We start from the raw sequence: 24,066 nt of genomic DNA, 5'->3' as shown, positions 1-24,066 counted from the left end.
GCAATGTTAGTCCATGCAATTCACTTAAACCCCAAGTCCCTTTGGCATAGATGTTAAAATAAGATGCCAGTGGTTTGACATGACTGCACCACAGGCTAGAAAAATACTGCTGATGCGCAGCTGTATTCATGCCACAGATTTGACTCATTCTAATGAGGCTGCCTTCATAACCACTGAACATATCTTTGGTTCATGTGTCACCTACTGAGATAAACAGACACAAACACAAAAGGAATGCTTATGGAGAAAGGACTAGTCATAAATAGTAAGAGTAAATCTAACAGCTCTTTTTCTGAGCAGAGCTCTGATTCTTATTAGTTGAGCCTTGGCAGTGGCTTACGGCGTGGACTGGAAGCCATTAACAGCTTGTGAATGTCGATGGTGCAACACTCCCCCAATTAGCTGCGCTCTGCAAGCTCGGCTTCAGATAGAGAAGCCAGGCAATCCTTCATAGACACATCAAGATGGTGTGAATAAAGCTGAGAGCTCCTGTTTAAGAAATTCACAAACAAAGTACTTAAATGGACCACCAACTTGCTGGCATGAACTCAGAGCAGCGCCCATGTGTCACGTGTCACACTTTAAGACTTGATGCATGAACACATACAATATTGGAGGAGCAATGGAATAAGTTGAACAACAATTAATCTAGATCATTTGTTGCCATTTTGTGTTAATAAGAAAGAACAGAGTGCATGAAATTACATTTAACAAAGCTGTGGAAGAGACAGGATGCTGATTTGACATAAAATGTTGAGATGACAGATGTACTTTGGCCACTGAGTTACCTGAACAGAGAGGACCAGTTGCAGGTATTTTCTTTGTGTCTGACATTAGGAAATAAAAGGCATAAGCCTGTGCAAAATGTCTCGCTTCCTAAAAGCTGACACTGACAAGATAGGTACACAGGGACACAAGAATGTCTTGAATCAAATAGTTAGTCTCCTACATAAATAAAGGCCATGATAGTGTAGCAGTGTTAAAGTGGGCGGCACTGTTTAGTTAAGAATGAGGCCCTTTTATGTATGGCTTGCAGTATATAACAGAAGATGAATTTATTTACATTTTTACATAATTTACATTAAAAATCCTTATTTCTACATGATCAGGAAAATACATGATTCTGGTAAAGAGTTTGAAATGTCTATGACTAAATTAAAACATTTTCTGGCATAATTATGCACATAAATTGCATTTTTCTTAAGTTATCTAATACAATGCTAATTATTCTCCTTCGGACTTAACAACTTGCTGTTTACTTAAGGTTGTAAACTCAAATCTATACTGGCATTTGATGTTCTTAGCTGCCAGTAAGTTGCAGTTTATGTCAATCTTTTATGAAAAAATAGCTGAGCCAGCAGGCCTGGCCACGCTCAAAGTAGAAATTACAGACTCGGTGGAGGTAATATGCTCAACCAATGTTCCAAAATGTTTGCAATTGTGAACCTTACAATATAAGCACATACATATGATGTATGGGCAGCAGCAGCTTATTTAACAAGATTGCAATGTAACTCTATTGAAATAATTATGTTGTGAAAAGAGCACTTGCTTTATAAATGGAAAAAGGCTGAATGTGTTTGTATTCTTCTTGATGACCCTAAGACAGAATCAAAGTGTGAAAGCTTGTAATGTACCTCTTATCATTTTTATCAAACTCTCTGAACCCCCTACCCCTCAAGAAATAACCTTGTTTTCAAGCTGTGATTACCTCATTTCCAGCTCTCCTTGTTCTTACAGAGCACAACCACATGCTCTTATTTCTGGTAACTAAAATGACAGGTTCAGCTAACTACGTTGAGATGAGACTTCTGAAATAGCATCTTGGGAGAGCTCTGGAAAACAATATCTTCTCTTTCACATGGAGTTGCAAACCACTTCCTTGCACAAGAGAGCTTTGAGTAAGCAACAAGGTCTGTTGTGCGTGAACAAAGTGTTTTTTTCTCTTACTATACGCTACACACTGCAATTGAGGTTGGTGTAAAAACAGACCTCAATGTCATCATGCCAATGGTAAGCCTCCTGCATGGCTTTTACCAGTCATTGCAATCTGCTTATAGAATTTCATTCCTTAGGGACCGTTCGGTATTTATGGAATGGACCACCGGAGGAAAATAGGGGAGGGTCATGTCTTTGTATTCTTTGTTGAGGGGAGGGTCACCCAACATTTTGTAGTGTGTGTGTGTGTGTGGGGGGGGGGTCACCCAACTTTTGTATTCATGAACAGCAAAATTTCCAAGTGGCTTGTTTGGTGCATATTTTTTCATGTAGCTCGTAGTCTTGGCCCTCCTTTGCTACCAGATGGGTCTGACCCATGAGTTTGCTGGGGGGCTGCCCCCCTGGTGGCTGAAACGGGTAATTGCATTGTTTAAAAAATGAGTGGAATAATTACATCTGGCATGACCAGATATTTTATAAATATCTTAAATAACACAAAATAACTAAAGGTAGGTAATACATCAGATTTCATATACTGCTTTAGTAAAAAAGATATTACCTGGGTGACGACTGGAGCAGCAGTGGTGTAATGTGGTGTAATGTAGTAGTGCAATTACTGTAGCACTAGTCTGGCCATCTTGCCGTGCCAACCTTGCAATAAAGGTTTCCTAAATGCCATGTATATAAATGTGATGTCAGCTTACTAATTGATTGCGGGTTTTTAGTAGATTTGAACTTTTATACGTTTATTCCACTTTGTTTATACGGCGAAGTGGAGAGGCCTCGTTCACCTGTTTGGAGCTGGCTGGTGAATGTGACACTCGTATAGGCCTTGCTGGATACACCCTTTTTGTGGATCTGCTGATCGCTGTGGATTACTTTTTTTTTTCTCCGTGTCATTGGATTACGGCAAAATACGGATCTTTTTTCCCAACGTGTATTAATGTTTTATGGTGTGACTGAGCTTGGTTTCTGCGTTTGGAGAGGCATCTCAACAGACTGTAGGTCGAACACTGATTGTTCACTGTTACATTTTAGTTGAATTTAAGTGTCGGAGCATTCCGCCACCGTCTGTCTATTGCGTTCCAAGACAGCTGTGGATTTCAATCGGGCAAATTGTTTAATTGTTACAATGTAATTTAAAATCTGCTTTAAAAATATACATACAGTTGTGTTCAGAATAATAGCAGTGTGTTTAAAAAAAAGTGAATAATGCTCAAAATCCTTAGAATAGCTGTTAATTCCATAATATCAATGCATTGGGAACACTGCACATTCAATTCCAAATCAAAACATGGCCAGCATTGATCAAGTTTGTGTTACACCTTTACAGAAAGTGAAGAAAAAGGAATATCAGGCCGTTAAAAAAATAGCAGTGTTTTCATTTGTCTTTACAAACTCAAACATTTACTGTATCAACTGAAAAATGTCTCAAGGGTGTGCTTTACTTTGAATCACTGCACTAATATTTAGTTGCATAACCATTATTTCTGAGAACTGCTTCACATCTGTGTTGCATGGAGTCGACCGACTTCTGGCACCTGTGAACAGGTATTCCAGCCCCGGACGATTGAACTACATTCCACAATTCCTCTGCATTACTGGGTTTTGCCTCAGAAACAGCATTTTTGATGTCACCCCACAAGTTTTCTATGGGATTGAGGTCTGGGGATTGGGCTGGCCACTCCATAATATCAATCTTGTTCATCTGGAACCAAGACTTGTTTTCTGGTGTGTTTTGGGTCATTGTCTTGTTGAAAGAACCATTTCATCTTCAGCATAAGGCAACATGACTTCTTCAAGTATTTTGATGTATTGAAACTGATCCATGATCCCTGGTATGCGATAAATAGGCCCAACACCACAGTATGAGAACCATCCCCATAACATGAGTTTTGCACCACCATGCTTAACTCTCTTCACAGTGTACTGTGGCTTGAATTCAGTGCATGGGAGTCATCGGACAAACTGTCTGTGGCCCCTAGACCCAAAAAGAACAATTTTGCTCTCATCAGTCCACAGAATGTTGCCCCATTTCTCCTTTGGCCAGTCAATGTGCCCTTTGGCAAATTTCAACCTATTCAGTACTCAATGTCTTTTTTTCAGCAATGGGACTTTGCGGGGGCTTCTAGCTGATAGCTTTGCTTCACATAGCCTTCTTCTGATCCTAACAGTACTCACAGGTAACTTTGAGGTCTTCTTTGATTTTCCTGCAGCTGCTCATTGGTTGAGCCTTTGCCATTCTTCGATCCATTCGAATGGTAGTTGACGGTTTTTTTCCCACGTCGTTCAGGCTTTGGATGCCATTTCAAGGCATTTGAAATCATTTTGGCTGAGCAGCCTATAATTTTCTGCACTTCTTTATATGTTTTCCCCTCTCCAATCAACTTTTTAATCAAAGTTCACTGTTCCTCAGAGCAATGTCTGGAACGACCCATTTTGCTGAGTATTTCAGTGTGAAATGCATTATAACCAGCATGCACACCATTTGCTTCTTTCCTTCCTTAAATATGGGCCATAATTGACACCTGTTTCTTCACAGAATCAATCACCTCACTAATTGAACACAACACTGCTATTATTTTGAACATGCCCCTTTCAATTACAGATTCAATTACACAGAATGAGCAGCATGCATGTCATGACCGTTGGGTCTGTTGGTTTTCTATGACTCTACAACACTTACTAGTAAATTATTTGCCATGTAGAAATATCACTTCTACCAAAAAATTAGATTCATGAGGTTAGTGATGTTGGACTGCTATTATTTTGAACACAACTGTATACGTTTTGGAATATAATGTTCAGCTTCGGCAGCTTTACCTATGTGCTAAAATATCCAATGACTGAGGAAGCCTAGTGATGAGTCCATAGCAACCAGTGTTGAATTTGTTATTTCCCAGTGTCCTTTGCTGAATGGTCTCAATGTTTTATTGTTTTATTTCATGTGAATACTAGTTTACTAGAGGAGTAACTTAGTATTTGAAGTAATGCAGTAATGCAGGTAGTATGAATTTAGTTTCCATGCTTATTGTGTTTCCACAACAATGTTAGTGAGTAAATCTACTGAAATGGCCACCACACCATAACAGAGGAGTGGGATGTGTAAGATGAAAATGCAGAGGTTAACTCATGTATGTTGTGGCTATAAAAAAAAAAAATGGTGTTTGTACATTTTTGCTAAATGCAAACTAGCACATAAGGGGAGGGTCATGCTTCTTTTTTTCAAATCATTTTGGAGGATCATAGAAAAATGATTACTGGCGAGGGGAGGGTCAAGTCTTTTTAGCCTAAAGGTCCCAAAACTCCTCCAGTGGCCCCTTAAATAAATAACGAACAGTCCCTTACTTCTTCTGTCCTAGCTCCTGAGTCAGATACTCAGTCAGAGTGTGTAAAACACTCTTCAATCCATTAAATTAAACAAAACTGGCATAGCGATCTTCATGCCTAGGTAGCAGTGGGGTTTCATTCTGGATTGGGACCTCACAGAGACAATGATGCATGATTTATTTGCTCCATCGACCCACCACTCAACACCCCTCATGCTCCCTTCAACAGACTCCTTCTCTTCTATGTTTTAACAACCTCTGCCTCGGCCCTTTCGCTTTTCCTAAAATCTCTTCCTGTGAATTACAGACCGGGTTTTTATTTTCCCACCCCCATCCATTCCATGGAAGTGGTGGGGAGGAATTATTGCTTGTTTAAATATAAACTAAAGTGCTGGCCCCTGCGTGGCACGAGGTTCCAGTAGCTGCTGGTTGACCACAGAGGAAACAGAGTGCTGCTGTTCTAGCGTGCTGCTCCTCTGTCAGAGGAAAGTTCAAAGGGAAGCCAGACTGAACGTGCAGAGGCCAAAGCTTCCTTTCCCCCCTCTCATGGTTTCCGCACCTTCTTGAGTTGGAATATGAAAGACAAACCCGGTCTCTTATTCCATTATATACTTAGTGGCAGACATTTGAACACCACAGAAGACTTTCATTCTAATACAGCATAATCACATTTTAATTGTAAATGCCAAAACATCCACAGTTGTGTGTGGTGTTTTAATTCCATATTTATTCATTTTTATTTTTCTGTTATGGCTTTTTTTGATAGAATAGCTGAAGACAGGAAAGGGGAGAGGGGGGGGGAATAACAGCAAGGGGCTGCGGTTTGGAGTCAAACCAGAGACGCTGCTGTAAGGACGGAGCCTTAGAACAGTATATGGGGCGCACTCAACCAGGTGAGCTTCCAGGGCTTGTGTAAATTATTAAGCCCTTTGAGGCAAATCTGTGATTAGGGGCTACGATTTCACTTGACCTGATGGTACTGACACTCAGGTATCGCATCAATGCTTACGAGGAATTTCAAATGATACCCAACCTAATGATTGAAATGATTAATGTGAAAAATATCTACAAAACAATTCAAATGAATGTACATACCCTCTGCAGATTTTACTATAGCATAGACTGCTGCTCAAATAAAAAGAACACCAGTGAAAATTGGTAATTAGATAACCCTTTACTCCACTTAAGGGATTTTGGAGTCGTGTAACTCCTTGTAATAGTGTCTTATTGGATTAATTAATCTCCATTAGATAAAGCAAGGCATTGCTTGTGGCTCAAACATCACAATCTACTGCAGTCTTTTGGTGGTAAATATATGGTACAGTTTGATACAATTCATTCCTAACATGAAGATTATCATTACTGGAGATTGACTGAGCAATTTTGTTTTCAGTAATTTAGCGGTCAGCAATAACTTAACCACTGTCATACCACAGGTAGCAGCTAGCACACGTAATGACTGACTTTCCACTTATATCTTTTGAGAAATACATCTTTGATACTCAGCTTGACACTCGGCATGTTCTCATCATGTCAGTTGTTTTGGGTTTTAAGGGTTTTAAGAATGCCATTAAAACGTAAATGAGGAATAAGAGAACAAAACAGCATTTGAAGCAGAAAAAAAAGTTACAGACAAAACACAAAGTGCCATCAGTGACTTCAGTTGCCTATTTGTGCTTGTCAGATTTCACAGCACTGCAGGCCATTAGGGATTAATGAGGAGTAGAGTTTACTTAAAGCAAGTGAACAGTGCTAAGACATGACAGCTTAAAACATGGCAGTCGTCTCTTCAGTTTATCTCCGGGCTTTTGTCAGTGAAGGCACCAGGGATGAAGGGATTCTCTGTGTGTGTGTGGTCTAAAGACCAGGACAGAAAAAGGCAAGAGAGTAAAAAAGAATGAGGAATAGGGAGAGGAAGGATCAGACAAAGATGACAAGAAGTAAAGCAGTCACAGAAGTCTTTTCAAATTTTTTTACAGTAGTTATGCAAGCATGTCTTTGAGGCAGAGCTGCTCTATTAAGTAAAAATTCAAAGAATGGAGCCAAAGAACTGTAGTGTTTCTGGTATGGCAAAATCCAGCTAGCCCTCCTGAATCACATTTTAGTGTGTATTTAGCTGAATTAATGAAGTAAAACAAAATGGCAATTCAGTTTGATTATCTGGCTAATGTCGAAACTAAAGTCAAGTGAGAGGCCATGAGGCACAAAAGGAAGAAGCTGAAAAGGGTGTCACTTTTTGTCATTCACTTTTTTGTATATTGGTACTTTGGCTGTTTCTTGAGTCTTGAGCTCTTCAAGCAAAGCTGGTGATGTACTGAATGAGTTTAATCGTATGCTATGCACACACTTTAACTTTAATTAGATACAATTGGAAAAGTCTAAAAGGTGAATGGAAACAAAGATTAGCAAATAGTGATTATAGTCTATGTTACAGGCAAGAACAAGTAAAGTAACAGGAAAGAGCAGAAAGGAGGAAAGGTTGGTTTAGTGCCAGAAATATATTTCAGTCCTAAGTATAGAGTAAAATAACATAGGTATCTTTGTTAAGTGGGGTACTGTAAAAACACATAAAAAGAGATATTACTTGTGAACTACTGATGATAAAACGCAAAGAGAAAATGTAACAGACAGACATCAGTGTGGCAATTTTCCACACAAAAAGCACTTCTATCTCTTAATTCCTACTTTCATTTCAGGGGCTTGAATGAATCCCCCCGAGGGTCATAGGACCTCTTTGTGAATGTGAAGCCACTTATTTTCTCCATCTCAGTCTCAAGAAGTAGTGAAATTGAGACACCTCATCTGTCAGACTGAGTCTAAAAATACAGTGTAGGTTAACGGGGTATATGGTTTTATAGAGAAGAGTAATATAGAACATAACAGTTCATTTAAAAATGGAAACAATACTAGAGCCAGGAAATGAGAAAAGTACAGTTTGAAACCATTCAAAGTCAATATATTTGTATTTGTTTAGTGCCGTCTGACGCTGTAGAAAGATTCCAGGGTCCATTCAAATTCTTGAGGGAAAAAACTTAGGTTGTTTTAGATTTGATAACTTAGCTGTACTCACTACTGTCATTGCAGAGATTGTGGACACTTTGTTTTGTCTGTGTATGAGTGTATAAGCAGCCCTGGCTTGTGTGTATCATCATCATAACTAAAATAAATGATAGTACAGGTGACAGATGTTCTGTAGTGCTTAAACATAATCTCTCCCCAACGATGCTTTAAACCTTGGGTCCACATAAGCAGAAATGGATGATTGCAAATTAAGACACCATGTAATGTAACAAGCACATTATTTTAATTGTGCATGCGTGGACAGGCATTGCTTACTGCCATGTGAACTCCCTGAAGTTGGAGATAGATGCTGAGAAATGCTATGTCAGCTTACGTAAGCGCACAACAACGTACAATGCACATTCGTAAAGTCCTGAGTATTGACACTGTACATACCACAGGCAGAAGGGAGTAGCGGATGCAGAATCCCGGCTCAGTGGGGAAGTACTCATCAGAGATGAAGCGGATCCTGATCTGACTGCCTTTGGAAGTGTGACTAGCTGGTGCCGACTGTGACCCACACCAGCGACCCAGGATGGTCTTCTCAGTTGGATCCTCTATCTCCACAAAGTCGTATCTGGTAGAGTGAGACAGGCAAAGTGCAGAAACTAAAGATTATTTTAGTCTCAGAGACATCACCAGTTATTCGGCCCACTCCGCTCTATTATCATGAAATTGTCTTTGTCCAAGTTATGCCACAACTTCCAGCTATAATGGCTTTGTTTGAGCTTTCATATGGTAGATTTAGACCTTTGAATGTATTCTTGATTGTTGTAAACTCGTCAGCACTTTAAATGTTTGCCATGGTGCTGTCTCCTCAGCTCTGTGTTGCCCTTTTGAAGATGAGATTGTTAATATCAATAAAGCTGCCCAGGGAAATAAAGGTTTAACCTTATAAAAAAAAAGTTACAATATCTCAGCTGTGAGAGATGAGTTTTGTCTCTTATTTACTGCTTGAATTAAATCTATAAAAAATGAACTGGATATTGCCAATGTAGGACAAATCTCAGGTTGACAGTGCAGCATAAGCATCTATTCTTGCTATTTTGCAGTTATGGCTGCTGATGCAACCTTTTGACAAGCCTATTACACTGCTGTCATTGAAATATAGTTTTTAATTAGACTTTGGGCTCATTATACTGTAATATATTGTATGTTGACTGTGGGAGACTGCAGGCCTCTTTGCCTGGACTCCAAAACAAATTCTCAGTTGTCTCACTTTTCACATGGCAGACACCTCATAGCTGTCTCTAGGTGGGCGGCATTGACCAGACTATGAGGTTTGGATATCAATATGGACAAAAAAATACAGTACGAATAGCTATATGAAGGTATTTTGCAAAATCATTCTGCAATAATGTACTTTTAACTCTTAACCTTTATCATATTGAGTGTTCATATTTCTATTTTCAATGTCAGCCACTCCTCTTTAATAGCCGCAGATTCGTCTGGCTCCTGTGCAACCTCTTCAATGCCCACGTAAATAACTCAGGTAATTGGACTGCAACAGAGTTTATATTACACAGTATTTTTCTGGCTACAAACATAACAATTACTAAAAGATGCAGAAGCTATTGGTGGTTGAAAATCAAACATTGTATGTGAGAAAATCCCAGGCATTTTTGGAATAATGTTTAGTTTTAACATGATGGGTTAAACAGGTTTCAAGGATTTAGTGTAATTTTCAATTTCACTTAACAAAATGATAAAAAATTAAATTGAGAAAACTATATACAAATGCATTATGTTGCTTGTTGTGGGGATCAAACTTTGCATCCCTGTAATTACATGACAGTCTCTCTTTACTGGCCACCCTGCCAAACCATAATACCAGTAAACATGATGTAGAATGTATGAAGTACAGAAGCATATGTCTCCAGACTCCTTTGGTGTGCCAAGGCTAACATCGGCCAACCTCAGCACTTAAGACACGCAGTTCAGGAGTTCAGCCTTTATTATTTATACCTGTGTGTTAACCAGTGGCTGCACTGCATTCAATACAGCCTTGTTTCACTGACTCTTCAAAGTCTGGGATTAATCACTTCGCCATTTGCATCAACAGGCATGCTAACCTCTCATTCATTGCTGCCAATTTGAATATTTGGATTTCAAGGACATTGTTTACATTGCACAAGCTTGACAGATTCAGTTCAAGCTGGTTTCAATAAAACAACATGGAGGGATATGAGCACGACTAAAAATGGCTTTTCTGTGATGTCAAATAAACTGAATGGGAGGGGGGGGGGTCGATACATTTAATGACTCTGTTGCCTTTGATTTGAAAAGTTATACAGGAAGTTTGTAATCTGCACAAACAAACATATTGGGAAATGTAAAACGAAAGCGTTATTTTGCAAAATCATATATTCTGTTTAAATGCACACCTGCTAGACAACTGCATGAACTGTGAAACATTCATTTATATAAATGCAAACCAGACTGGCATGAAATGTTTCCTGGAAAGGGATAAAATGTCAGTTTAGCTTCTCTCTGCCTTCTTGATGGGGGTCAGTGAAGGGAGAAGCTTTCCTCTCTAAAAATCAGCCCTCAGACAGCTCCAGAGCTTTGACAGATGGCTCATCAATAATGCAAGACGCCCTCATCATTACACATTGCCATGTGTTCAGAATCCCCATGTCGAACAGCGGTTTATCAGATTTACAAATGCACTGACATGCATGCCAAACTGTACGTGCAGTCACAGTGAACAGAATCAGAACAACAAAGGAATCTCATATACAGTTCTAGCACATAGGATTACCTTCCTGCACACTGCAAGGAAACTGTGTTTAATATTCACAAAGCTTTCTCCTACATAGTTTTATTATATTATAAATGCAATACCACTGCACCGCTAGATGCAGATAAGCAACACAAACAGTTTTTCAGTCATTTACTTTCAGACTAAAGTCATGTCTGTGAGCCGTCAAGCACGACTCCGCTGCCATGCCAACCAGTAGCAAGACCAATCCCTCTCCAATATGCCTCTCCTCCACTGGATTTGGTAAGAATGTTTTTCATCGTGCCACAGACAAACAGAATAGCAGATGAGCATCTCGACTACACAGCATCCCTCTCATCCTAGCAAAGGCTTCTCGCTCCAGGCTTGCTACCAAAGCCGAACACATCTCCCACTGTGTGTTTGTTTTATCCCCTGCCATAGCTGTGAATAACTGGACAGGAGATTACAGCCGTGTTTATTTGCATCACATTGTGCAGTGACACAAGGGTAAGAGTAGCGTATCAATAACAATGTGTATGAATGGGTTTTTTTGCCATACGGTAAGAGTGGAATGAAGTTCTAAAGGGAAATTTTGTGAATACATTTTTAAACACACATGAAAGATAAAGTAGATATGCAGATTAGGCCGGAGGCTTATGTATGTGTGTGTGTGTATGTGGAACAGAGAGACTGTGTGTGTGTTTGAGATAGAAAGGAGAGAGAGTGAGAGAAAAGACAAGCACATAGACGTGTGAATATGTGTGTCTGTTTCTGCTTGTGATTGCATGCTGCATTCATCTCCCTGCCAGCCCTGCCAAGAGTGTGTATCTTGGGATCCGATCAAAACCTTTTGGGCCTCAGTCTGGGGAAGGAGCAAAAAATGTGAGAGCTGGAGTGGTAGACGTGGCGATGACTTGCATGACCCTGGAAGGGGATGTTGTTATTGTCTCTCGCCCCTCTCCCTGAGGACACTGACTAGTGCAGTCTTGTACAGGCAGGGCAGCACAACAGTTGTCAATCTGCACCCTGCCCCACTGTGGAACTTTCCCTCACAGGATTTCAACACTAACCTCATTCGTCAATGTGCACAGAGGTGTGCTGGCGGGCTCGAATTACCTGAACTCATGTTTTTGTTTCCCAATAAAGACAGGATACAGGAAGTATAATGTCAAACAGAGGCATTCATTCTGGATGGCAGCACATCAGACAATTGAATCAGCTGCAAACCCATCTGAGTCAGAATCACAAACACTTTATTGATCAATGAAAATGAAAGCCTAGGCACTGTCACTGGAACAGAAGCATACTGATTCACATCTTCTTTAAATGTCCTGATATGTACAGTTGATTTCTCAAAAGATACATGTTAATATAGTGCTGCCATGTACAACATAAACCTTTGAACTGTCATTCACCTTGTTATCCTTTAGGGGGCTCTCCAGGAATGACTAGCGTTGTCACCCTCCCCTAGCTCTTCTCCACCTTCCAGTGATTGGGCTTCTCGATGCTAACGAGTCAGTTGTGATATATTGACAGCAGGGCACTGAGCATAATGCACTGAGGGTAAATCGATCGTTGGGGCTCGGGATCCGTGTTTAAATTGAATGGCAACAGAGGGAAACCCAGGCAGTAATTAAAAGTGGGTTCCTCAATAAAACAGAGGGTGTACTGTATGTATATGTGCAGGTTTGTGTTCATAAGTTGCCAGTCAGAGGGTGTGGCACATGTCTTTCGAACAATCACGTGAACAGCTAAAAATATCGACTATAGTACATCACGTAAAACAAATCACTCTGCTGCTGGGTTTTCAATATTCACAAGCTGCCACAGCAGACCAAAGGCAATTTCACAAATGGCCACACTCTGACTCTAAATCATTTTTTTTTTCAAGATTTTTTATGGGCATTTCCACCTTTAATGATTGGACAGTTCAGACATGAAACAGGCGAGAGAGAGGGGGAAGACACGCAAGAACACTGTCACAGGTCATACTTGAGCCGTGGACCTTCTGCATCGAGGAATAAACCTCTATATGTGCATCTGCTCTACCAACTGAGCTAACCAGCCACACGCTAAATCTTTAAAGATGGACGACAACACAGGCAGGACACATCTTTACCCTGGCCAAACAGAGGGACATCTTACAAAAGAAAGTGATGCATTATAATAATCAGAAATACTGTGTCATGATATTATAAATATTCAGATATATATATATATATATATATATATATATATATATAGAACATAGAATAGAACACCACTGATAAGATGACCAGCAGGCCATTGTCCCCCAAATTAAATGCATTGTTCCTTTAAAATGTATTTCTTTTACTTGCATATTCTTGTATTTATACTTACATAATAAATCTACTACTGTATGTTCTTACTTGCATATGCCATCTTCGGGGTCCTCTAGACCAAACCTGTCATCAAAGGTGAGCTGGATCCTCATATTATTGGTCGCCACTAGTCTCCAGACCAACGCGGTATTCCTGGGATAAGTGTGTGGGAAGTCTGGACTGTGGACCATTCCTTCTCCAGACACTGTTATGATCTTCTCCTGATGGGAAACTTGCACTCCTAAAACAGAAATCAGATTGTGTTTTGTGCTTTGCATATACTGTAGCAGTTTGATTGGTTCGTCAGTTTGGTTTGGAGAAGATGTTATGCATATGATCTGAAAAATTAACATGTCAAGCACTTTGCAAACAAGTACCGTGCAGTATGACGACATATTGAGCAACTGTCCAGTATAAAAGGGGAGACTTTAAAGAAAAAATACCAGATTGACACTAATGCTTTATTCATCCTTTGACAGTCTTGTCTGGACAAGCCTGACATAGCTGGCTCCTACTCAGGTTAACAGGTTACCCATACATACCTGTTAAATTAAACACATTATTATAAGGCAAATTATTAAATAATTCACCACCTTTATTGTTCCTTTGGGGCTTGTCTTTAACTTTAACATACACAAACACATGCAAGAAAATATAAACACATATAACAAAAAACTTTCAACGGCTCTATACATGAAAAAAATTGAGGATATTTGTCATTATTGATAGAATTTGTATTGATTGCATGATAGAAATCGCTGAGGAAGCAAACACAGTCTTAGACCTCACAAATCCAAGGCTGACCTACGAAAAGAAGCCTGGATCTGCAGCTGAGTCCCACTCAGAGCTATGCTCTGATAAACAAGAGGTTGAAGTGTAGATATGGGGTGTGTAAGCTTGAAGAAGGGTGGAAATGGACAACAGGACACATAAGTATGTTGAATAACAAATATGAAAACAGAGATTCATCTTCCAGAAGAAACTTAACTAAACTGAACATACAACTCAGTGTTTCCCAAAGGTTGAGAATTTACTTGCGGTTGTGTGTGGAGCAGGATGTGACAGTGCAGTGCGTAATGGCTGGGTTTAGTAATAATGGGTTCAGTTATAAACTAGTCAAATATGAAAACAATAACTATGTAACATTATCAGATAATTTAAAAAGAAAAAAAATATTTACATATGAAACAAATTAGACTAAGAGATGATACAGATACAGATGAAAATATTGCAACACTATGCGGCATCTGACACAATTTCAGGGTAGTTATTAAGGCTGTACGACATGAGGAAAATATGCCATATGCCCTAACGTTGTTGAATATCACAATAATGATATAACTTGTGATAAATAAACAGATTTTACAATTTAGCCTTCTCAGTTCTGCATTTCTGCTGCTTTCAGTATTTTGCTAAAATACAACAAATTGCTTGTTAAATTTTAAACAAATGACAAAAACGTGTAGCCATGATGTGCTTTGTCAATTAAATGTCATGTAATGTTTTGCCAAATGTTAACGGTTCAGTTACATGTTGTTATTAATCTCAAAACTGTTCCCTCCTAACTCCTGTTAAATCATTGTTCGCTTTTTGAAGTGTATTAATCCGTGACTTGGGGATCCTAAACACGCTGTTCTGTACTATAGCTAACGTTACATGTCCTGTTTCACTCATTTAGATCTCATCTGAGCAGTATTTCACCAGCAGCATGCTACTACTAACGTAACAATAGCTTCTCTGAGCAAGTGTAATGTTGACGCTGTCATGAACGCGGCACGCAACTTCACGAGGGGGAGGGGCCTGAGGCAGCTGGTCTGTGTGCGCTGTAAAAAATACACCATTGTTTGGAAAGAAAATTTATTCGGATTGTATCTACCTGGGTGGGTCTTAATTTACCTGCTGGGCGGTGCACCCAAGTAGAACCTATGTATGGGAAACACTGCAACTCTACAATCATAAATATAGGGAATATACATACACATAATACAGCAATATTGCTGTATTATGTGTATGTATATTCCCTGTGTTTAACTGTGGTTGTTAGCATCACTCCACAAATCTAAAACATTAGTGCAAATTACTTTAAAGGGACTGTTGCCAGATGGGTTATCTCAAGCTCCTCTCGTAAAGCCATTAAGGCCCACTGGGACCAGTGGCTGCAGGATTTAATCAGTAACAAAGCTTGTCACTCAGTTCCCCTGGGCCCCATCAGGCCCTGTCACCTTCAGGAGAAAAACTGCTGGGATACTTCCACCTGAGCCTCACAACCATTGCAATGTCAACACCCTGAACCCATGCTGATTACAGGACTGCTATTTATTCAAAGGATCAAAATAAGAGCTCAAATGTGAGTACATGAGAAGAAAGATATTGTTTATCTTTTAGGCAATCAAAATCAATACAATGTAGCATCAATATATCATTTTCAAAATAATGTATAATCTCTTGTACAATCACCTTCATCAGCATTGCAACAGTCTGAAATGCTAGACACAAGCACTGGATGTAGGAGGAAACAGTCAGTCTTTGTAAAAACTGAGAAACTATGTCTTTCGGTATCTTATTTACATTTTGTATCTTGTTACAATAGCTAGCACGTTAGTAGTCTCACATTGCCAGACCTATCTCCACAGTTCTGTGTCAGTGCTGGAGTATGGTCTGGCTACAGCGCTTATCAATTCTGAGATAGGGGAAAAAACGCTCTGGTTTGTTTGTAGTTCTTTAAACCAATCACAGTGTTAAGCCCCGGATGCAGCAACGGTGCCCTTGCAAAATAGATAGAGGAAAGGAAGGGACATCTGGCATGTCTCTCAAGTGCTGGATGTCCCTTCCATTCCTTCAGGCTTTATCCAGGCAATGTACATCCATTGACCCAGACTAGCATAACCAAGTGTCAGATGGGGTTTGTCCAGAGTTATGAAAGTATCCAAAAACAATCAAATTCATAGTACAGTAAGGGCAGGACTTCCGACTTCTGTTGGTGAAAAAGCTTCAATATGTAAGCTAGGTAGTTAAACTACAATGTCTCATTTTCTATTTCTTCATGTGAAATGCACATACAGAGTGTTCAAGATGGCATTTCAAGTTGGTGGAATGCACTCTATTAAGCTAGGCTAACTGTTTTACCCTGCCTCCAAACGTTGTGCTAAGCTAGGCTAAACCGGCCATAGAGCTATTTATTAAATGCACAGCTAAAACTCACCAAAATGATGTATTGCTGTAGCTACATTTGAGAGAGCAGCATATGTTTTTAATTTGTCCTATAAAGAATACTGTGCTCTAAATCAATGCAAAAGGAAATTAATTAAAATGCACCAAATATGCCAACAGGCCAACAGTTAAGGCGACAAAACCCTGCACTGATTTGTATGATTACAGTAGATTAAAAAAATTGTAGCGTGTACATGTAGCACATGTCAACACTCCCACAGAGTTCTTTTTACGCATAATTGTCACAACAATAGGCTATACTTTAACACTGGCTCAATATACTATTATTAGTAGCCCATCAACCAACATACTGTTCTGTGTTTCTGTCTCAGAAATCACGCTGATAATTTTATCCCATCCCCAACCTATCCTCAATTTGTTTAAGCAGTATTTATTTTTGTACCACTGATGATCATTCAGTATTCATAAACCGATCCCATACGTCCAGCCATCAGAGGAACCAGCAGGGGTTTAATGCAATTTATGGTGGAACACATTTTAAGCTTGATTACTCTTTATTTTGCCATAAATGTAAGTGATTCACACCCGGCGGCTGAATCATTCTGAGGTTATTTGCTTGTAATAGAAACAAAAACACATGCAGGTTAAGATTGTGCCATGTTCTCACCCTGTATAATGCCTAATAACAGTTCCACAGTGACTCTGAGTTTCTCAGTATGGTTCCAAGGACAACAACTCTGTCTGAGGGAGGGGTCACTGAAAATAAGTGAGCAAAACCAACTTCGGCAGAGGACTGTCTGTCTTTTACAGTCATTTAAAGTCAGTAAAAATTCTAAGAGAATTTAAAGTTCACCCCCTGTTGCAATGCCCATCAAGTTTTAAAACAATGTAACCTTGATTTCAGACAAGTGTAGATAAAAGCAGACTGAAATGTCAGCTGTATTTTTATTAGGGCTGTCAAACGTTTAATTTTTTTTTAATCGCGATTAATCGCTGAATTTCTATAGGTAATAGTGATTAATTGTATATTTTATCACATTTTATCAATTATATTATTTTGCATTTCAACAGTTTTTTAAGTACATATTAACAATCAAAAGCAATTCTTACCAGTGTATCTTGATTGGGAATCAAATTAATGCAAATAAAGTTACTTTATGAACATGATTTTAAGATTTGTAATTATTTATTTACTGTGTAAACAAAAGACAAATGTGTGAATCTGTAATTATTGCACAATTCCTCCAAGTACCTAACTAAAAAAACAAAAAAATCCCTATCCTTACTAGAGTCAATATAGTGTTTAGTAACTGCTAAATAATGTTGATTACTCACTGATGTCCAGTGATCACCGGTTAATGAGACAGCGCTTGCAGCACCTCGCAGCAGTTCCAGTGTGGCAGCTTTCTCCGTGTCATACAGGCTGTGTGTGGGACTGCTGTCCCCTCGACGGCAATGAGACAGGTCAGAACACACCAACCATTGCACATCTTTAAGACCCGAGTCCTCTACGATGTTGACAGGTCTGCAGTTAGTTGCCACCCGCTTTCACAAGAGCTGTAGTAATTTTTTTGGGATTTGGTTTCATCCACAGGTCGGCAAGTAGCACTTTCCAAAATACTGCTTTGCCTGAGTGGGTAGCATCACGTTAACTGAACTATATGCTTAGCTCCGTAGGTGGTAGCTCAAGCTTGACGTGCTTCGGTGATATTTTAATTCGGCTTTACACAATGTGCATATGGCTTTCGACTTGTCTACGAGCCGTCCGGGAGTTTTGGAAAATAAAAAGCTCCATTCAGAGTTATTGCTGCTGTGTTTCTCCATCATGCCTGCAGCCTGCAGCAGCAGGATGTGTTACGAGGAAGTGGCAGCTTGATGATACCTAACGATGCTGCAAAGGGTCAAATAGTACCCTGTTATGCACGACGCAAAGCCGAGTGAAGTGTAAAATAAATTAATAAATGCCGGCATGCGATTAATGCGATTAAAACAAATTAACGCGTTATGCTCGGCCCTTACTCTGTATACCAACACTTTGCATGTCATCAGTGAACTTTCTTTTGGGATTTCCTTGAGGCATCCAACCCCTCTCTAATCCAGCAAAATTTCGCTGGACTTTCTCTCCTGGCATCCCCACTTCTGCTGTCTAACAGAGTAAGTAGATAAATCAACAATGGCACTTAAAAAAAAAACAATTACTTCAGATTGCAGATACTACTTTGATGTTTTAATTTGGGTTTGGTGGTGAGCCAGGTGGGAACAGATTGAATGACAGTGTGCCAGATGCAAAGAAAAACAAAGCCCAGGCATGACTTCTCAATGAACAGGCTCTTTCATAACTGTGAGAAGAGTTTGGCCTCAAGTACAAACTGTCTCACCAAATAAGGGCCACCTTCTTCAGGCAAATCAAAAAAAGAATACATGCATTGCTTGAAGACAGAAAAATAGACATTTTACTAGCATTGGATGCCTCAAAGCCATATTTTGTGGTTCAGAAAAACACCTTCTTCATGGGGTTTATAACAACATTATTTGATCATATTCAAATAAATGTAACACATTCTTTGCCCCTGCAGTCAATATTTCTTTTAAAACTACAGAAAGCAATGGCAGACTGGTTTAATCTTTGGTGCAAGTAGCGGCAATGCACTAGGTTTGATGGCCTGTTCTTGTATCCATTTGCTGGCTCAGGAGGAAACAAGTCAATAGCTTTCATGCTATTAAAGCTTGGCCCTCCATCACAATGACATGTCTTTAATTACATCCCCATCACTGCAGGCTCCAACATACAGGATCATAATGTGCATAATGAATATGTACTGCATTGCATGTGTGATAGTAGGTGTACATATGATATTAATAGAAGTGGCCAAAAACAATTTACTTCCACAATTCTCATCAATGTCTGCTTTTAAGGGTCTGTCAATAGTTCCTTAAATCTGTTGGTGACGTGACTGGAATGCCTCTTTATTAAGATGCAATTATGAGGAGAATGTGAAAGGTAAATCTGAGCTTGATGTTTCAGAGAAAAGAGGGATAAAGCAGAAAAAAATGCCTGGACATGAAAGCATAAGGTCCTGATGAAAAGGTATTCCAGAGACCTGCGTGGATGAAATCATACTTAATCCAAAAAGTCTGCAAATATCCTGCTTAATTCTTATGCACTCATCACAAGTAATTGCAGTAGGTAAGGGAACAATGCCTTTGCATTCCTGTTCGGTTCAGTTCTTTGTGCATGAAGCTCAAGAATGAACTATCCAAGTGATCATTTGCTGTGGATCTTTTGTTTACTTGCATCAAAGCAGAAACTCCTTAATAGAGTGCTCCTTCAGAGTACATCAGCTGCAAACCAATATTTGATCACGATGCACAAGGTCATAAACCAGCTTCCTTCCTTTTCTCCTGAAGCTTTTCTTTATTTTTTTAAAATCTTTTATGCTTCTCTCTTTTAAACCTTCCCATTGACATCCTCCCTCTCTGATTAACCCTATGTGTACTGTAAAATGCAGTATTCTGGGTGTAACTTTGACATAAAAATGACCTCACTCTCGGGGTTAACCAATGTCATCTAATGATCAGAGTAGCGGTTCCCTAGAGTGAATTACCTTAAACATGACATTTCCTTGACCTACTTTTTTCCTCTGTGAGGAAAGTAGAGCTGACTATTAAGGGAGGAAGTGACTCTGAATAAATAGGAGCCCATACAGTGCAGCCTTTGTGCTTTGTTCACACGTTAGTGGGTGAACCATTCATGCTGTTTAACATTAACCTTTCCCCTGCCAAAACAAAACTTGAGCGCACATGCAGTGAACCATGCACATGTGCACAATGTTACATTAGTGCACACAAGCATTGAACAACTACTACTACTAGTAGTGATGATAATAACAATACATATAATAGGATAACAGAAATCTGCGCAATGATTATACAGTAAAGTGGCGACAGTACCGTAGATGAACAAATAATCAATCCCATACACCCTCACACACACTTACATAGCCCTTGCACACACATATACACCCAAACACAGACACCAGTGCATGCATACCCAGATGCATGAATAAATGTTAGATGCCTTGAAGCAAAGATTAACTAATGAGAGCAGCCCCTTTGTCCAGACTGCTGCATGTTTCTCGTAAAAAAAAGGAGCGGGAGGAATGAGAACCATTCATTCTGGCTTCTGTTAGGCTCACTAAATTCATCTTTCCTCACAGGATATAATTACAGTGTCTCACTGCATTGGCCCTTAGCTTTGGAGTTTATCTGGTGGTCAATAGCATGATATAGTAGACATAACTATGCCATTCCTCTGGAAAACTATAGGAACTGTTATACTACCCCTCTACTCACCCTTAAGAAAGCAATAAATATCTCTGGCGTCCTTAAATATGAGGTCAGACAAGATACTTTTAAAGAGGAACAGCCATTATTTACAGCTTCAATTGGTCCTGACCAAAATTAAAAAAAGTGTTATTAGGTATAATTGGTGTATTGATGTATGCCATCGGGAGTTGTATTTGCTCAGTAAATTGGCCAAATTGTTATTTTCACACATTATGGGCTAAATATTGGTCCACTACTAAATGGTGTTCTCCCAGCAGCCTCATGCTCGCAGCAGCCTCATGCATCATGGATAACCATTTGTGACAGCTATTTCCTGTCCCGTAATCGACAGCCGAGTCACTTTGACACTAAATCTCGATTGTTTTTAATTTCAGCCCTGGTACCTGCTGTACAAAATGAATGTGAGGCCCTGAGGAACAGAGTTGAAACAGATTTGGTCAGGTGATGAAACTGTACCTAACAAAGAATTCCCTTTTTCCGATGCATGCGTCTCAGGCTCGATGCAATCACTCCAACATCTGTTGCTTATTAAGACGGTGCAGCAGTTACTACAGGTGCAGTAAATTCCCCATCCTGCTTAGGATATTTATTGCTTTTGGGTTTACAGTCAGTCGGGCAAAAAAGGGACTGAACACGGCATGGGAATCTTTTATACCATTAAAAAATAATTTGGCTTGTGTGGGACCCTTTTGTAGCAATTTAATGCCTGGGACATGCTTGTGTGTTGTGCTGAAGAGGAAGCAGGTGTGACAGGTTTGACACCTAAATTCCCTGCAGAGGTTGCTAAAATAAGGGCAGAAAGATAGCAGGAGCTCACCAAAAAAGACACAGTCTCAGACAGACAGTCTCAATAATTGCACGTCTGTTGAAGTGCATAAAGTATATTACAATCCACTTGCCCGGTGAAAATAAATGTAGGTATTTATGTGATCCAATATGAACACCAATATCTTTATATCATATGAATGTACTGTCTGTATTATGTATAGAATGTGGCTGCACATTATTTTTCATAGAGTGTGAATAAAATGATTTCTATATTTGAATTTTTTTTAAATCAATACAGTTTGTTTGACAGCAAGATCAAAGCTTACATAATCTTGCTTATCTCCACACATGACTGGTCCAGCGATTAAAAAACAACTCATGGCAGAATATCAGAGCCAATATCAATCACTATCCACCAGCAACTGCAAATACTCTCTGACCTGCTGAAGTGCCCTTGAGCAAAAACAACAGACCTCTGCCTCGCTCACACTGGCAAATAACCTTTTTTTCACTAATAAAATAAATGATAGATTATAATATATAATCAACAGTCAGGATTGGAGAGAAGCCCCATCACTGTCATCAGCTAAGTCAAAGAGCAGCCATTGTTGGCAAGTAAATAGCCATGATTTAAATTATACTCTGGTGTTTGATACTATGCCAAATGTGTCATGGAAGTTTCAGTAACACAGCTATTAATGAAAAGTGTGCAAATGCAGTTGGGCCCAACACCTCTAGGGGGCTCACCAATACTAACTGTCCTATCACCTATAACTGCTTCACAATGCAATATGTAGTCACAGCATGCATACTATTCTTTCAATACATTTTACTTATGGTTTTTAAATGAATTCACATTTTGCTAAGATTTAAAGCATCCAAGGGTTGGGCAATACAAAACAACATTTTATTTTGTAACCTGCTTCACCTCAAAAGAGAGAACATAGAAGAATCTGTGTCTTTGTGTGATGAGACCCATGACAAATATGTTACATCACTGCTCATGGAGGAGATAAGACTATGTCAGAAAACTTACTGACACCTGTGAAGATCCATTACGGCAGACAGTAGCAGGGCTCTCAGATAAACTGTTTCCTCCCTTTTTTACACAGACACGAAGTGGATAAAAAAATGCAAAACATCACACTAATAATCTTGCATTTGGTGACCAGAGTACAGCTCCATTTTCTGTCGACTTCACTTTTTAAACCACTTAAACATCAACAGGTTGACAGATAGGACCCATGAAAGCCATTTAAGTGAGGTGGTCAAAGGTCACAAGAAATCTAATCAGTCCATGCTCTGATAGGACTGAGCGTCTTGGTTTGACTGTGTCGTAATATAATAATGTGCTACTATATTGATCCCTGCTATAAAAATGGTAGTAATGAACTGCTCAAGAACACTTTAGCAGAGCAGATAACTTCCAGCAGGGGTGCTGCACTCAGTGGTCGCCTGACTGTGGGGGGATCTCTCTAAAAGCATGAGGTCAACCTGGCCAAGTGGGCAGCAGGGACATCTGTTGACACCTGCTGCAGAGTCAAAGCAAAACATCTGCAGATCATATCAGATGGCCTAACCCGATACCACTAGTTTGTGTGTGTGTGTGTGTGTGTGTGTGTGTGTGTGTGTGTGTGTGTGTGTGTGTGTGTGTGTGTGTGTGTGTGTGTGTGTGTGTGTGTGTGTGTGTACATTTGTATGTATACACTGTCATATTCTATCTACAGCTTTCCCACAGGAGGTCCATAATGGGTATATGCTTATAGTATAAAACAGATTAGTGATAAGAAATTATAAAAATGGAGGTTATATTATTTCATAGTATATTACAAAGCTCCAGGAACACGTTTCAATTATTACAAAATGGTCAAATTAATTAATTAATTAATTGTACATTGTATACTTGTATATAACTATTAAAGCTGTATCATAATAGGATACAACTTGGGACACAGTTCTGTTTTCCTGCAGCAGGAACCACATCAACTGTTGGATGTGTAGGAACTTTAAACTAATCCCACCTCATTTAAAAAGAATAGCAATATATATATATATATATATTTTTATTTTTTTTTTATTTTTTATTTATTCATTATTTGATAATATAACAAGCCTCACACTTAGCTCACAGTTGTTAGAAAACAATTAAAACACAAACCAACATCCAGTAAATTCTTCCATTAAAAGTAGCCAGAGTTGAATAATATAATATATAGAAGCCCTGGAGCCCAAGAAGGATTTAACTTCCATAACTGCTATGAAAGCTACCTTTAATGCAAAGCACAACGTGTTATCTGAGAAATGATTACAAAATGTGATAAGGTTTTGTCAAGCCACAGCTGCAGGCTGTTAATAATAGCAAATGCACAGTAGTGTGTAGTTATGTTTG

At 39.2% G+C, this 24,066-nt stretch overlaps 1 protein-coding gene across 2 annotated transcripts in view; it reads right to left on the bottom strand.

The window, feature by feature from the left end:
* Positions 1-24,066, bottom strand: part of pdgfc (platelet derived growth factor c) — a 50,310-nt gene that overhangs the window by 4,960 nt on the left and 21,284 nt on the right. For both annotated transcript variants that reach the window (XM_078260133.1, XM_078260134.1), the window contains exons 2-3: positions 13,440-13,632; positions 8,724-8,904 (exon numbers count right to left, since the gene is read on the bottom strand). In XM_078260133.1, the coding sequence (XP_078116259.1) occupies positions 8,724-8,904; positions 13,440-13,632 (374 nt within the window). The remainder of the gene's footprint in view (positions 1-8,723; positions 8,905-13,439; positions 13,633-24,066) is intronic.

Source organism: Sander vitreus, chromosome 10, assembly GCF_031162955.1.
Source record: "Sander vitreus isolate 19-12246 chromosome 10, sanVit1, whole genome shotgun sequence".
NCBI lineage: Eukaryota > Metazoa > Chordata > Actinopteri > Perciformes > Percidae > Sander > Sander vitreus.
Note: the sequence above shows the minus strand (reverse complement) of the source record. Positions and strands in the feature narration are given on the sequence as shown.